Source organism: Grus americana, chromosome 10 (genome assembly GCF_028858705.1).
Source record: "Grus americana isolate bGruAme1 chromosome 10, bGruAme1.mat, whole genome shotgun sequence".
In the NCBI taxonomy this organism is placed as follows: Eukaryota; Metazoa; Chordata; class Aves; order Gruiformes; family Gruidae; genus Grus; species Grus americana.
This window is the reverse complement of record NC_072861.1, coordinates 9,993,054-10,010,252: the sequence shown is the minus strand read 5'-3', so window position 1 is coordinate 10,010,252 and position 17,199 is coordinate 9,993,054. Positions and strand designations below refer to the sequence as shown.

The window sequence follows — 17,199 nt, the reverse complement described above, 5'->3', positions numbered from 1 at the left end:
GTTATGTCCACAATCTAATATTAGTATTTAATACTTTTTTGGCCAAACTAAGTCCGATTCCAGGTGAATTTAGCAAATATATTGTGTTTTCTGGTTATCACAACAACCTCTGATAGAAAGTAACTACATTGGCCTTTGTAGTCCCAGTAATAAGATGATTCTCTTGCTTGTGCATGATCTGGTAAGAAATATTGAGCCTTCTGCCTGCCTGATATTTTTGTGCTTTCTCTGATGTGTGCCATGTTCCGTGTGAATGCCTGTGCGTTCGGTATTTGTTAAATGTTAATATTCCAATGGTCTTAAATTTGTGTTCTGTATGTATCCCACCAAAGAAGGCGGTACAATTCCCTACTGAAATGCATTTCCTGGAAAAAATCTTTGCCTTTGTTAGTAAACTCTATCTTTGTTAACTAATATAGATGTTTCAGTAAAATTAGGGGGTTTATCCCTGCTTTTCATATGAAGGAAAACAATCACTTTAAGCATATGAACCGTCAGAGTATCTGCCAGGGAAACTACTAAGACATGAAGTGGAGAAGCAACAGAACTTGTCTCAATGCAAAGTAGTTAAAAACCAAATCAGTAAGTCACACTGTTAAAATACGAGCTTCTCAGATTAGAAAAGTGCTACACGTCACTGAATATCTTCTAGAGGGATGTATGGCAATTCTTCTTGTCACCTATTTCAGATTTTTGTCAAAAAATGTAATGAAAATCTTGGATTTTCTATGCTTTTAAACCACACATAACTTCTAAGGAGAGAAAGGATGGTCTAAGATTAGAACACAGTAGATCTTTGAGGGTGTTTCCCGTTGTTTGTTTTTCACTTTGCCTTAGAATTCCTGTGCAGTCTCATGTAAGTTATCCAGTGTGCTGTGACACAGCTTCCCCTTGTCTCTAAAGGGTGACTGAAAGAGACGACCTACTGCACCATAGTACTCTGAAGCATCAGATGAAGAATAAGCACTAAACACTACTCATGTGGTGGAAATACACAAAAACACAGACCTGATTATGTATTCTGAATGTGCAATTTCCTTTGAAATTGTCAGAAGACCTGTATCCGACCTCACTGCAGAGCAGAGCCCAGAATTTGAGGATTATCAATGAAAATCATTCCCTACCATTGTGATGTAGATAGCTGAAAGACCTGGAACATCAGCTATTAATTCACATTCAGTGGTTGATCCTGATGATCATCAATCATATCCCACAATGTACTGTAACTGTTTTTCCTAAATGCTAAAATCTCAAGGAGACAAAGTCATTTGTTGTTGGTTTTTTTATTTGAAAAAGAATGTATAGCAAATAAACAAGCTGCTGATTAATAGCAACAGGGCACCTTTTTGATTAAATATCTATGCATGGATCCCCATCCCTGTAAATGTAAAACTATATTTCTCCCCTTCGCTGTGTTTTTTCCTATGTTTAGAAAACCTGTCTCAGAGGTACAGGAGCAGTTCTCCCTGTACATCAGAATGTGTTGCTCTGTGCTTGAATTATGTATGTCTTAATGGCTTTTAGAAACAGAAGTGCTGAAATTCAATAGATTCCTTTCCCTCATGCTATATCAGTAGAAGCAGCATGGATAGTCTTCAAGCCACCTCTTCTAGTGCTGGCTGTTCTACTTTTACACTGCATTAATGGGAAAATGGAAACATCTTCCATGCAAATTACACCAAAAAAAAATTGATGGTGCTGAAATGTACAAAAACAATAAAAGATGAAAACATCTGCAGTATTATTAATGCAAACACTAAATTCTCATGCATCCTTCTCTCAGTATGCCTTGTGAATATTATTTGCCTGATAATGGTAATTCTATTCTTGTGACTGCCAACACAATTTGTACCATCCCATGTAAAGCTATTGTTTAATGGCACAGTTTTGATTTCTAACAATATAATTCTTCATTATTGTCATCAAGTATTTTCCTTTAAATGGTAATTGGATTTTTAGGCCTACTAAAGCAATCCTGTGTTGTAATAGGTGTTTCCACAGTTGTTTTTCCATAGTGCAGTGTATCATTGCATATAATTCCTAATTCACTAATTGCAATGGAAAACCCAAAAACATAGTGTATAAGTAAAATACACCACTACTTATCTCTTTGCAGTTGGATCCTGAAGCTAGTATTGTTCTGAAAGAACTTCAGGTGAAACTTAGCAATGTATTGGATGAACTCAGTGTAACATACGTTACAAGGTAAGAAACCTATTTTACTGCAAACCTTAGAAACATTCCTGTTCAAAAATCTACCTCATTGACTAAGTCTCTGTGGTTATTTGGATGTCGGTCCTGAGATACTGCTTGCTTCTGCCCTGATGAAGTGGTGTGTATTTGTGTGTATGTGTTTAGATGCTGAAACATATAGCGGTAACCTCACTGTAAAGAAAATGCAAAATAGTCTGTGCGCATGAACATGTTACAGAGGTGAGGCTGATGACTTTTGTTCTGCTTTTTGGAAAACAAAATTGCTGGTTTGCTCTTGCCTGATGCAGTTAAACTTTTGTTTCTGACAACGTTTGTGTTACTTTCTGAGACTGACAGCTATTTCCAAGTGACCTGCTTCAACCAGGGATGTCTGCCCATGTTTAGCCTGCTTCACATGGTCACTGTGAATGGCCTTCTTGGGTCATTTGCTTGCCTGTGGCTCTGCAAAAATTGTCTACTGAGCCTTACTCAAAGTCTTTCATTAATCAGAGCGCACACTGCAATCTTGAATAAGTATGGTGCTGTGCCACCAGTGCCTAGGCTATAAGAAGCTGCAAGTTATTTTTCCTTCAAATTAGAAAGGATTCTGAGAAAGAGGGATTAGTGCTGTAGTGGTATTCATTAAGTGAAGACTGTAGTTGCTTATTTAATCCATCGATGAACCGTCTGGGTGGACAGTGTTTGCTTTTTCCAAGTGTGCTCAGTTTGTCTTATTGTCTTGCTTTATTTTTGCTCCCAGGCCCTGGTTCTCTGATCATTGACGGTGCATGAATTTTCTTTCTTTCTAGGGCTTCTTTCTGAATGAGCCAACTAGGTTTCTGCAAAATAAAACCCAGGAATAGCTCAGTCTAGGATATGCTCCAGATAGCTGGAAAATTCCTCATGGGTCAGTTTATTGCTGGGGTTGTGAGGTTAACAATGTTAGAAAGATGGCTAATGTCAAGAAAAGCCAATGCATTATTTTGGCTTTTATTGGAGAGACCGGTCCCAAGGATTTACATGAGCAGCTTCAGTAGCAGCTTCATCTTGGTTTTATGTGGGGCTTTGAAGTGTATACGTAAGCACACATCCAAGTGTACTTGGGAAAGTTTCCCATTTTTCCAGTGTTTTCACGTGGAGATTTGTGTTCTCTTTTTATGATTAGCCATGTAGCTGGAACAGCTTTCTGCCTAATTATAATGTTTCTTTTCTCTCATAGTAAATTCTCTTTCACTTTCCTAAGGTTAATCTTTGCCATTTATCTTTTCACATTAATAGGCCTGGTATATTTATGGCCTCTGTTTTGCATTTCTCTTTATAAACTAATCCTAACCCAATTCAATTCCTCATAAACCAAATCACCATGTGTGCAGAGCCTTGTTCTGCCTCTGAACTGTTGACTGATTAGCTGCTGTTCTCACTCTTTGCATGTATTGACCGAAGACTCTATCACACCGATGACAGCACTAGACTGTCAGACACGTTGCTCAAACAGATCAATTAGGAAAACCAGCTTTCAGAAAAGCTGAACAGATACAACTTGAGGAGCAAGAATTTGTTCACACTCACCTTGAAGACAACAAGATTTCTTCCAGGAGGAGGAGTCTAATTACTTCATAGTGGGGTGTTTTTGTGAAAGAATATTTTAAACAGTCCAAATGTTTTAGCACTGTCTAGCTGCAAAGAAGTAAGTAAACCTTCTGATGGCACTGACTCTGTGTGAAACTGAGGAAAACACCAAATTAAGCAAAACAGGGCAAAATCAGTAAAAGTTTTCTATTTGTCCTCAAGAAGAATATCAAAGCTTGGTTCATATTAACCATAAAGAGAAAAATAATTTATACTCACCTGTTCCACCAGAAATAAAATCTTGAGAAGCTGTTGTAGCTGATAGCAAATCATACCCTAAACTACAGATTCTGATATTGCTGTCAGAAAATAATTACTTGGCACCTCTACAAGGGCATGAGAAGCATAATGACAGAATGGAACCGGGGGGAGGAGGGAATCAAAACAGTATATGAATTAGTTAGATGAACTATAATCCTTAGGAATAGTTATTTTCAGTCTGTAATACCTGCAGTATCTTGCGTCTGTGAAATTTCCATCATTGCAGAAAAGATTTAAATCTTGTTGAAGAACCTGATGCAAAATGGTAAATGTTTTCTACCCCAGAATTCTTTCATTCTTTTTTTTTTTCATCCTGTAGTTTCCAATTTATTGTTGAAGATTGTGTAAGACAAATGAGCAATGAACTGAATCAAATGAGAGGAAATGGGAATGCAGCAGCCAATAAGAACAGTGCAGCCATCGATGCTGAGATTGTGCTTCGGCCTCTCATGGATTTCCTGGACAAAATGTAAGTGTGGCAGACCAGGTTGTGTGGCGGATTAAGAACTGAATGCTCGTCAGGCACACTCGTTTTTACCCTGAAGCATCATTAATACCTAGAAACACTCTGTACCTTTATTAATATTTGTAGAATTCACATGTATGCAGAAATACTATGCTTAACCTGTTTACTTACACTAAGCAATTTCTATGTAGGCTACATATTTACCTGTTTCTTGTCACATTTTGAGTCATTACAAAGGAGTTCGTGTATGGTCTCTCCTCCGTGAGCTGTCGTATAAAGATTGTACTGAACAAAAGAGCAAAAGTGAATTCCCCATACTGACATTGTCTGGCATTTGTTCTAGGCAGGCACCCAGTGTCCCCCTGCTTATTAATATGCACTTCTGTGTCCCCAAAAAACTGGTCACTATTTAAAGATTTACAGAGCAGTTTGGGGTTTTTTGAGTTGGTAAAAAGCTAAATTTTGAAATAGTCCTGCAAACTCCCTCTGGGCCCTGAACGTAAGGGTGTCTTGTCTTCTCATCATCCAGCAGTGACGGAATCAGCTGCTCTGAAAGGCCATGTGCAGCACAGGCACATCTTCAAGTACCTCACTGTCGTTTTAGCTGCTTTATGTCAGCCTTTTATTTTTAGCAATCCACCTACTCCTATCTTTTAAGTTGCAAGAGGGGTAACAAGCAGTATGGTTTTAAATTTTAATTCTCTTTAAGATGTTTACTCCTAGCGCAAGTCTTGAAGAAAAGCCAAAAGTGCTTATAGCACTTTTGTGCTATCGTAAGCTCATCGATTAAAAAACTAGGTAGGCCAACTTTTGCCTGTCAAGTTCGATTTCAAATTGCCATATCTCAAAGTTGTCTTCACAGCTTCTTGAGATTTAATTGCATAATGACATAATGAAACAAAAATGGTTTTAAACTATTGTCTGAATAGAAAATATTTCTCACCACAGGAATGTTAAATGGAATTTTAGCAGATACACAGAAAATAAAGATGCGAAACTTAAAAAAAAGAAAACCACTGCTAAGGAATATCAACTTTCTTACAAATATATATTTATAATAGGATTATAAACAAGTAATAGTAATATGGTATGGGTTTTAGTTATTAATTATGCTTTTATTTATGTGCTTACTAAGAGTAGAAAGAGCTACTAGAAATATGAATTGGCATATTTATGATGTTATATGTATAATGACTTTACAATAATCTTCTTTTACATTAATACATTAGACTTAATTCTGTGAAATTCCCCACATATGCATTGGCAATATTATTTTGAAATATTTTTTCCTGTGACTGAAAACTGCACCACTTTATGCACAACGATACATACAAGATCATTTATGAATATACTCTTAAAAAAGGAAAAAAAAAATCTAAGTATATAGATCTTCCAAAAATTTAACTTTACCATTAGTAATAGATAGTATGATTGCACAGATATGCCAGTATATATATAATATATAATAAATGCTTCCAAATGGTAGCCCTGAATTTGCATTAGCTATCAACACCTACTTCTATTATCACAGTAGAAATGTAAGACGAGACGTTTGTTTTTTGAGAGATAAACAAATTACATACCAAAACTTTAATTTCGGGGCTTGGGAGTGCTAAATTCTATTGTCCATCAAACTTTATAAGTCATTATCATTTTGCATTTTCAATAAATATATATCGGTAATATATTAAGCAATAAATTGGACAGTGGAGATTTACATGATTTTATAATCTGCAAGTCTGTCCTTTTTTTTAACCAAAAATATTTACTGATAATATTGCAAAATAACTAAGCCATTGAGAAATCCTTATTGGTAGAGAAAAGCTAAACCATAATGGCCATTAATCTGAGCATGTAGGGATATAGCACCTCTGAAGTCTTAATGCTAGCTTTGGAGACCCGCTTGTGTTTTGTTTTCTTCCAGTTTAAGCATCTCTGCGAAAATCTGCGAGAAGACAGTTCTGAAGCGCGTTTTAAAAGAGCTATGGAAGTTAGTCTTGAACAAAATAGAAAAACAAATTGTGCTTCCACCACTGACAGACCAAACTGTAAGTGTCCCAGCAGTAGTTCATACACATTATAAAGGATTGTAATAATGTGCTTAATCCAGTTTTGGCCAAGGGGTCTGATACTATCCTTTCCTGTGCCTGGACCAGAAGGAATACTACATCGACTGTATGCAGTGTGTTGCTCTCTCGTGTTTCCAAGTAGTGCAGCTAGGTTGCTCTTCTGTAGCTGGCAAGGAAGACCTTGCTCTTTCATATACTGCCTGCCCCAACTCGGAGCAGTTTTTATGAATGCAGCGTAAAAGAAGCCAAACCACTTTGTAGTGTGCTTTCATATAAGGACATTTAAGTTTGCTTTCTCTTGACTTCATCATGCACAATAACACCAAGAGTGTTTCTTGCCCTTCCCAGTTGCACCAGGAATTCAATCACTTTGATTTTTGCTGCTCCCAGAAAGCCAGGAATGTTCCATCCCATTCTCCAGTCGTGCTTGCTGTGCCATTCTTCACTTGAGGCACCACTCCACATCAGGAAGCTTAAGCCAATGTTAACTCTAAAGTTTTGGGGTATTTTAATAGCAGACGTGACAGGGGGTCCTTTTTGGGCAGGACTGCATTTACAGCCTGATGAGAGGGAAAGAAACTGTAAGTTAATACAGAAAATAGTGCTGCTACACATCAGACCAGTGTGGGTGATGGCCTGCCGTGAACCTTGAGTGGTGACAGAGTTGAGGGCACCGGTAAAATCAGATTGTGCGTAAAATGAAAGAAAAAGAGCCTGGCTTGGAGTGTCTTTTTTTAATTGCTCTTTGCTTTTTTGACTGCGATAACACAAATGTTAATTCTTCTTGCTTTCAATTTTGTCTAGAATAAATTCACTATCTTTAGGACAAGCTAGTCATGACATTACTGTAGTGTGCCTTTGGGCCACTTTACTGTATACATCCTATGATACCAGTTAAGCTGCTAAAAATCTATTGGTCGGTATCCATATGTTAAAGGCATATAATTGAATCCTATTATAATATATTAAAGACACATAGAAGAATATTGCTGGAGAGGTAAGAGGAAATCTAACAGAACATGTATAAATGGTGTTAAGGTAGGAATTAAATAACCTGAGCTATTAAAAATTCTAGACTAGAGCTAATCACAGGCTCATAGCCAGGACTCCAAATTTGTTCATATTTACTGTAATGCTTGTGTTTACTGCACATAATTAGAACCAGCCTCTCTTTCAATAAGCGACTGTGTCAAATCTATATTTCTGAGATTTTTTAATTTGCTTTTCAAACATTTTGGTGCCAATTTTATCTGCAAATACATAAGTAGCATTTAATTTGCATAACTTCATTTTCCATCAGAAGTTAGGAGCATTTATTAGCTTTACGCAGGATCAGTTGGTACACTCAGAAGCGTAGAACAGCATGATTCAGAGTTAAGGGGGGGTTTTTTGTTGTCTTTTTTTTTTTTTTTTGGCTGCCAAGAATAGAGAATTACCTATCAAAGACTTGGTAAGCCCACTTGGACAAAAGCACAGTATGTTTCAGTTAGTTAGGATAGTAAAACATTTGTTGAATCATTTCCCCCAAGAGTTTGAATGTAGACCTTTACTTAAAAAAATAATAAAAAGATTGTAGTCTTTCAACCATAGCGAAAATAACCTTTGACTGCCACCCAAACACAGATTTCAGTTCACCTGCCTGAATCTGCAACCACCTCTGTTGTCCTTACTGATGCTCAGAAATCACACCAAGCAATAAGCTGTGACAATGATGTTATAGCCCATTTCACAAAAGCTTATTCCAATCATTAGTTCAGCAAGTTGGTACTTCATTAAGCAATGGGTGTATATCTGGAATGCAAAACTTCCACATTTTGGGCAGAACACAGAAAGGGTGGTGAAGCAGCAGACAAGACACACTCCTCCCCTCTCCCCCAGAATGAGAATCTTCTGGATGGATATTACATTCGTTAGTGGCCAAAGGAAACAAGGCTTCTGTTTATCAGCCAGTTCCTGATTAAAGGCAGAGACTGTGCCTATCATTCAAGAATCTTTAAAAACTTTTTAAATGGTGACAGCTGGGGTTTTCACAACTGCTTTGCCCCCATTTGTCGTAGAACTGAAACAACCCTTGTTTTTCCACACACACTTGAGCCTCTGACTAGAAATTTTCTGCAGCATTTTTTTTTTCCAAATTTTGCTCAACATTTGTATAGTAGAAGATACAGTATCTTAAATATACAGTCTGGAATGGCTAAGCAACATGAAAAATAGGTACAAAGATTACTGGATTAGACTTTCAGAGCGCTTGCAGTATCACTTGTGTATGCTACACTTCACCAGCTGTTGGGTTTTCACTAGTGGTCACCTCTATACAAAGTGTCCCAGTTGGCAGGCATGGTGAAAGGTGTATAGCTAGTTGCATTGATTTTGCTACTTCTATTTTCTGTTGAACACACAATTAAACAAGATCAATGAAAAGTAGGATACTGTAAGAGAGATGTTTCTCGTTTGTAGCCTTGAACACTACTTTCTCTTTGAGGGTGAGAGGCACAGATATCATTCGGAAGCAGGGTTTATTTTTTGTCATATTTACCCTACCATTCTCACTACTAATAAATAATGAAAAATTTAAGCTGCAGTTCTATATTACAACTTTTGCAATTGAACCATACAGAAGCAAATTTCTTGAAACTGAAACCTTTTGGAACAGGAAGACTAAGGAAAAATTGTTCTGTATTCTGCTATGTAAGTTGGACTTTTTTTTTTCCCCCCCTGAAATCCAGACATTCAGAACTATGTCTTACTGAACTGCCAAGTAACTGCACGAATAATTATATTTCTTGGAGTAATTGTGATAAAAAATGTGAGCATAGAATGCCAGTAGGATTCTGTTTGTCTGACAAACATGTAGGCATTGGCCCTTGGTACCATGCCAGGATTTGACTATAGTAAAATATTGGTTTAACTTCACAGCACTTTAGTATCTTTTCTTTAAAAAAGAAAAAAAAAAAAGAAAAAAGGCTTTGACTTAACAGTATGCCATGATGCTGTGTGTTACTCAGCTGAGGATTTTGCTGTAGACAGTTAAGCTTTTGCAGTTCCTCAGGGCTGCTCACTTCCCATTATGATTGTTTGTATCAGCATAGCAGCTGAGAGCTATGATTATGGACAAATATCTAATTGACACACTGTGTAAGAATAATCCCAGCCTTAGCTTAAAAAATATGAAATACAAAAATCAGATAGCAGACAGGGGCACACAAAATCAATATCAACAGAATACGCAATATTCGTATCAAGTATAGGATACTGGGGGAATCATGCTGCAGGCATTCAACTACCTGGCCTTATCAACTGAATGAAAGTATGTCTCATGTGTAATTGAAATTTTCATTTTGCTTGCAAAACAGTGACTTTGGCTAATGTCCTAGCAGAAAATAAGATCATGTTGACATAAAAAACAAACACACTGTAGCGAGTCTGTTTCCTGAATTTTCAATGTGATTACAGGGGCCCCAGATGATATTCAGTGCAGCCAAAGATCTTGGACAACTGTCAAAGCTCAAGGTAATGGAGCCAAATGAAGCTGTGAATGGCTTGCTCTAATGAAAAAAAATAGATGAAATATTAGTGACTGTGAGGCCAAGCCTCATGCCTCATTCTTGTGCTTATTTACTATACTAAGATTGAATATGGCAGTAAGTATTCATAGGTGAGTAATGATTTCACAGTCTCATCAAAACCGAACTAAGAGACTGTATGCTTATATGGTAAAGTGCTCAACAGATGGGTCAAGAAGATGTCATTCCCATATTGCACAACTAGGCCTTATAAGCATTAAACATCACAAAAAAATAAATTATGAGATCATTGTGTTCCTTCTGGGACCAGTTCTGAAAAAAAACCTCTAAGGTGAGAATAATAGTCTTTTGTTTCTGCATATTATTTATGGTACATATTGAAACATAGCATATACCTCTGCAATAAATTCATCAGCACTGTTACTGAAGTCCATAATACACCTGATGGAGAGCTTAGACATATGCTGTTGACGCCAGTTGTTTGCCAATCAATTTTGCCATTAGGATTTCAGATTTGGGCAGAAATGTGGTAATTTTTGCTTCTAAGTGCTCAGTTTTAGAGGAGTTAAACTGTTGCCTAATTAAATCACAGGATGCTTATTTTAGACAAAGATTGCACAGGCATGTACTCACTGTATGAACTTATGTTCCAATAGGAAACTTTTTTTTTTTTAAAATCATGGGGCACTAACAACCATTAGTTACACTGTCAGGTTCATTAATAAAATTAATTCCCTCAGTATCATCTAATATAATTATTTAAACTTAAAATTTAACCTTTTCCCTGCCCCCTAAAACAGAGAAATAATACATCCTAGGAAAAGAAATAAAGCTACACAGATGCTCAATATTAAACATTGGATCTTTTTCCTTACAGTGTCTGTTTTCAAGAAACAACATGACTGCTCTAGGTTATAATTTGTTATAAAAGAGGTCTGAAGTTGAATAAAACCCTGTTAATCATAGGGGCTTGAGGGCATTTGGCAGGTTTGTTTTTCCAAGAATAGACAGGCCACAATACTGTCTTTCTTTCAAAATCAACGGCAGTCTTACTTTGCTTTGCAGGACCACGTGACTCGAGAGGAAGCCAGGAGCCTGACCCTGAGGCAGTGTGCGATAATGGAAGTGGCACTAGCTACTATAAAGGTACCGCTTTACATGTTTCTGTTCTGTGTTCATGACCAAGAACATGATTGACACAAACAACAGATTCTTACATAGAATGGTCCCTTAGAATCATAAAGATCCCTTTAATATGTCAAGAACCATTCGATCCTAAGCTCCTTGTATGGAATTGAAAGCAAATGTCTAATAGTCTTCTTGCAGAAAGGTTAGAAAAATTATTCTTAATTGCAGAGACACCATAGTCCATTAAAGGAATTAGTGGCCAAAGCTTATCTGATTCTTGTGTTTCTTTACAGTTTTAGAGTTAGAGCAAATGAAGCAGCTGGGCTAAATGCTTATATTATGTTGCAGCATAGCCTCCTTTCCCCCCAAAGGAGGCACTGAGCCTGAAAAGTTGCTAGCTGCACTCTCCTGCAAGCATGTACAACACGTGGGGTTTTTTTACAGCACACCAGAAACCAAGGCTTTTAATACCATGCATTTTAAATGGTATTATTGCACTATTTCAAATTCAATGTCCAGTTGAATTTATCAACTTTTTGCAGTTTGGAATTCACCACCTAATTTAATGTCACTCCTAAATAATTTGATTTAATTTAAAGATGCCATTTAATTATTCTACACATTGGTCCCTTTTCAGTGAAAGTTTTTAGTGAAAACAAAAAATTACATTCATCACAGCCCTGTTAAAAACACTTCCAAATAAATTACTTTTTATGCATTACTAGCATCTTGTTGATGCAGATATTGGTAATGCATAAAACTACTTTAGAAAAATCTTAGCATTACAGTATAAATGTTTTACATCATTAGATTTTTGAAGGAGCCATAATAGAGACAATCCATCCAACCTTACCTGGTGCTGATCTCATTACTAGAAATACAAATTAATTTATTGGTAATTGATAAAGTAACTCAAAGATTTGCCCTCTCTGGAAGGATGAAAGGGCCAGATGAAATGTTCTGAAAACTTTAACTTTCACTCATCTTATAGCTATTGCGTTATTCTCCTAAATGGTAGAGATTAACAAAGTCACTTTTCTTGTTGGGGTTTTTTTTTTTTTTTTGGTTTCTGAAGTTAAAGCAAATTTTTCAAATTGTAAGTAAGTCAGTGGCATAGCATTATCGGGAGGGGTTTTGGAGGGGGGTGGTTGGGGAGGTGGGAGGGGAAGGAGGGAGAGGGGTGGCAGGTGGGAAGGAGGAGGGGGGATGGGGAGGGGGGGGGATGGGGGGTGGGGAGGGTGTCCTTTGTAGCTGCAGATGACATTTTATTGGGACACACAACTAATAGAAAATCACAGTAACTGTCAGGAAATACTAACAGATTTCAGTATTTGCCTATAGATTAAGATCCTTGGTGAAATCATGAATATGCTTTTAAACAATTAAGACAACAGAGATTTCTTTGGAACAGATAGTATGAAATAATGTGCTTGGAAAGACACATTTCATGTTAGTACATAATGATGAGAAAACAACGGTGATTTAGTCAGAACCTCGTAAAGTGTCATTAACTGCCCATATAGGATTAAAACAATATAAAACTTCTCAGCTTGACTTCCAATCCTTTGGTTTTTTTCCCTGTAACAATCAGTAGCTGTCAACACTGAAAGATAAATAATGACTCTGTTATGCAAAGTACATTTATGTTTCACAGCCTGCAAAAATCTTGAGAAGTGGAAGGTGAAATGTATAGACTAATGTGCAATGAGCATGTATGGACTGTAGGTCTGCTTTGTCATGGATATACTTAGGATAAAGCATTTAGCATACATGTATGTACATGAACTGAAATGTATATTTTGCATGTATTCCTGTGGCAACACTCCAAAAATGCAGGAACAATAGATCCTACTTCATTCCCAACACTCCCTCTACTGAGTGGACTAATGTTGCGTACCAATACTGCATGTCATCAAGTAGTCACAGTGTTTTCCTGAAAAACAGTGTTTGTGTTTACTAATTAGCTATTAATGGGAGCTTTATACATCAATCTTGAGGCTGAGAATTGTAATGTAGATTGGAAAACATTTTGCAACATGTTTGAACAAAATACTGGTTTTAAACTTGTGTAGCAAATATATCTTTCCTTTGTAGCTTACGTGCATTAGTTTATCAATCAGTGTCTTGTATAACATCTTAGAGAAAATAATAATTGCAATATTTTTCATAGTCAGCATGGCATCAAACTGGTGAACATAGATTTTGTTCCAAATCTAGCTGTGCCAGTAGATCAGAAGTCATCTTTTCATTAAAGTATTTATGCTAATTTAGCTTTTATTTACATTTATTTTTCATGAAAGAAGGGAGGGAACACTCAAATTATCAGTGTAAATGAGACAGCAAAAGGAAGGATGGTGGCTTGTAGACATGCCTTGATACACAGCTGGCAGTAATCTCTACACTGGTGCAACTGCTTGCAGAGTGAAGATCTGTCCCCAGCTGAGGTTTGCAGGAAGCACGCCTAGTGTCACTGTTTAATGCTGCATCATTCATAAGAGTCCTTTGTTCTGCCCCAAAGGAAATCCTGTTTTGGAGGATGAAATTTACTCTGCATGTTCAAGGGCAGCACCAACCACTGAGCTGCTTTTCTCTTCCATCCTCTTCCTTTCACAGTCCAGGAAACCCTAATGTGGCCAAGTCAAGGATGGTATATTTTCAGCATATCCATAGTAAAACAGGTCAAAATAGGAATCAAAAGAGATAATAACCATGGAAGTTCTAATAATTTCCCAAAGCAGAATCATAATTCTAGGCACAATTACAATGCAACGCTAATTCAAAATTTCATATTATAGGATCTTCTCATGAAAAATTTTTTAAAAATTCCCCCTTCCTTCAGAAAGAATATATTCTGTACTTGTGCTGTTAACCATACCTTGATTTTAGAGATTTTTTTTTTAGATAAAGAATTAAAACCCATTCCATTTCTCTACAATGTAAAAAAAAAACCTGCAAAAAAAAATATGTATCTCCAGTTTTGACATATAAATACTTGAGATCATGAAGCCCAAAATTAGAATTTTGTATTTTTTTTTCTTCCCACAATTCTTAATTTTTTACCTTTGGAAAGAAGCTCTGTAGTAGAGATGATGACAGTTATTGCAACTGCTATTATCTAACCACACATGCCAGGTGTTCTTTGTAAAAGTTTGTGTAAGAATTTTACTTACAATTGTATGTCTGAAACTCTCAGATAATTTGCCTCTCCACAACTGTATTTGTTTTTCATTTTAGCAATACTTCCATGCTGGAGGAAGTGGGCTGAAAAAGAATTTCCTGGAAAAGAGTCCAGACCTATACTCCCTGAGATATGCTCTTAGCCTTTACACACAAACTACTGACGCCTTGATAAAGAAGTTTATAGACACTCAGACATCTCAAAGTAAGTGATCTGTAAGAGAAATGTAAATGCATCAAATTCTATTTTAAATATTTTAAATGATTGGTTGCCAATCATATTCTCCAAACACTGTGGTATTCTGGAGTTTATTGTCACAACTTTGCCCATGTGATCTTACCCCATATTAACTGCTGTTGTCAATCGATGGAGCTTATCTGAGGATAGTGCTTTTATCAGCCTGTCACTTCACACAAAGAATAGGTCCCATAGCTCTATACGAACACTGAATATCAAGGTCATTTAGAGAGCACTCCACACAAACAGGGCTGTAGAGGCCATACCAGAGAGTACATATTATAATTGCGGAAACAGGGTAAATTCATAGAGTACACTGGCAGCTTTAGATACTTTCAGAGCTGGAGATTATTAATGACAAATAACTGCAAAAAGCATGATATAGCCCTTAATGTTTCCTTTTGGGATTAAGAACAATAAATTGTGAGCAACATGTCCTTAACATAGCACACTGATTCAACATTACAAAACCCACACTACTTCTGCTAGCAGGTTATCTGTGGATTCACAAGGAATAGAAGGTTTCTGTTGGGTAAAATACAGCATTATTTTCCCTGTCTAGATTTTTTTCCTTTGTGCATTTCAGAATTCAGATTCAAAACAATCCTGCTGAAAATGTCACATAATTTTTTATGACCACTTATAAAAATTCAAAATTTTGATACTTTCCCAAAAGCAATCCAAGGCAGAGAATGTGCAAGAACATCATAATTAGGTGTACTTTGAATCTGGACATCAGCAACACTGAAGCCACTTCCTGCTCTAGAATTTTGGTGTAGTGCCACCCAAAAATTGAAACACAAAGACCTCTTCATTTAAAATATATATACACCATTCGTTAATGGTGTATTTCAGAAGAGGACTTTCCATGGTTTCAGTAAAAGACCAAGAGTTCAGGGTTATATTTTTAGCCAAAGATTCCATCCATTTTCAAAAAGAAGCTATTTCTTACCATTTTTCTTACCAATGTAGGACAGTGTTTTCTTCTACAGTACATACAGGAACTGCTTTATATAGGTAATGTGCATTATATTCCAAGCTGAACAGTTTCTTCATTCTAGAACTGCAAATTTTTGCATAATCTTAATCTATACTAGATTTATGTTGAATATAATGGACCTTTGTAAAAATAGCCTGTCCACAACTTACTGTCTTTGGGAAGGAATATAATTTGCTGATCTATAAAGAATTACCTTGCTCCCACTCATGAGAATCAGAAAAGTTTTAATTGGACAGTTAAGCTGAAATCAATTGCTTGTACCTCTGAATTACAGTATGTTATTCACAGTATAAAGAGCATTAGTTTTGCAGCTTGCCCCAAGATTAGTGCCAAGGAATGCTTTCCTAGTCAGCTTCCATATTAGACTGAGGATCTCTGTTAATAATTCATACATTTCAAGTGAGAAAATTGCTATAAAACTCTAATATATTAAGGAATAGATTCTTCCCCCCCCTTTCAAAAAAGATATTAATTTAGGCAGAAAATTATTAATTACTAGTATATTTTGCTTTTCCTTATGCATACTTTCATTGTAACCTCAGGAGAAAAAGTTATCCAGGTTGTAGCCATAAGCGAAGATCCATTATAAGTCCTGAATCACAAACTTGAATGTTCTGATTTTCATCATGATTTCAGCCTGAGGTCTGTGTTCATTTCTGTGCACACATTAGCATGCGTATATTTGCCCACCAAGTATTATCAGAAGTGTAGCCACTGGGAATGAAAGTTGAGGAAAAGTGACTCATAGCTTTTCATCATCCTTTAATGTCTCATTTAAAAGAACTACAAACCTCATTATGACCTCCAGCCTCACAACTGTAGCAGTATTATTAGCATTTAAAGTAACCCTGTTTGCAAATCAGAAACTTTCTCTGAAGTAGATTTATATCTGTTCTCAGATTTGTACATGTAACCAATCCATAATTGATAGACAGCTGGATGTAGTTAAACTCAAAGTAATGGAAAAAAGAATACTTTAAATTTAAAGGAAATAGCATATTCAATAGCAACTATGACTGTAGATAAAATTTTCATTTCAAAAACTAATCTTCCCTTTTTGTTCATTACTTCTTTTTAGCTTATGAATCTTATTTTAACTTATGAAGTTACTATTACCATGACATAATTTTGATCTCAACTCTTTACTCTTATTTAAAGGATCTGAGAACTCAAAAAAAAATTTTTTTAAATTCAAATTACTCAGAAATAACTGTTTAGAAGGTAGACACCAGTTATTTGCTAACAGAACTTAGCATGATTAGAGGGAATGTTACTGATACTTCCATGTTCCTAATTCTGCAAAGACCTTGAACTGGAATTTACGAGTCACCCATACACATCACAGTAAGAAATTAATAACAGTTTTCTAGGCTTGTCTTCAAGGACTTTTGCCAACAGAAGAACCTGTCTACAAACAGTTGACAAGTTCTTTTGGTCTGAAGTAACTATTTAACTGAGAACCTTCACTTGTTAGTCACCTGAAAACACATTATAAAAAAAACCCTCCTCATATA

The 17,199-nt window shown here is 36.2% G+C and overlaps 1 protein-coding gene across 4 annotated transcripts in view; it reads left to right on the top strand.

The window, feature by feature from the left end:
• The window catches only part of UNC13C (unc-13 homolog C), a 217,713-nt gene that overhangs the window by 186,977 nt on the left and 13,537 nt on the right, over nucleotides 1-17,199 (top strand). For all 4 annotated transcript variants that reach the window (XM_054836497.1, XM_054836499.1, XM_054836500.1 and 1 more), the window contains 6 exons: nucleotides 2,117-2,205; nucleotides 4,403-4,552; nucleotides 6,474-6,597; nucleotides 10,072-10,128; nucleotides 11,208-11,288; nucleotides 14,505-14,652. In XM_054836497.1, coding sequence (XP_054692472.1) covers nucleotides 2,117-2,205; nucleotides 4,403-4,552; nucleotides 6,474-6,597; nucleotides 10,072-10,128; nucleotides 11,208-11,288; nucleotides 14,505-14,652 — 649 coding nt within the window. The remainder of the gene's footprint in view (nucleotides 1-2,116; nucleotides 2,206-4,402; nucleotides 4,553-6,473; nucleotides 6,598-10,071; nucleotides 10,129-11,207; nucleotides 11,289-14,504; nucleotides 14,653-17,199) is intronic.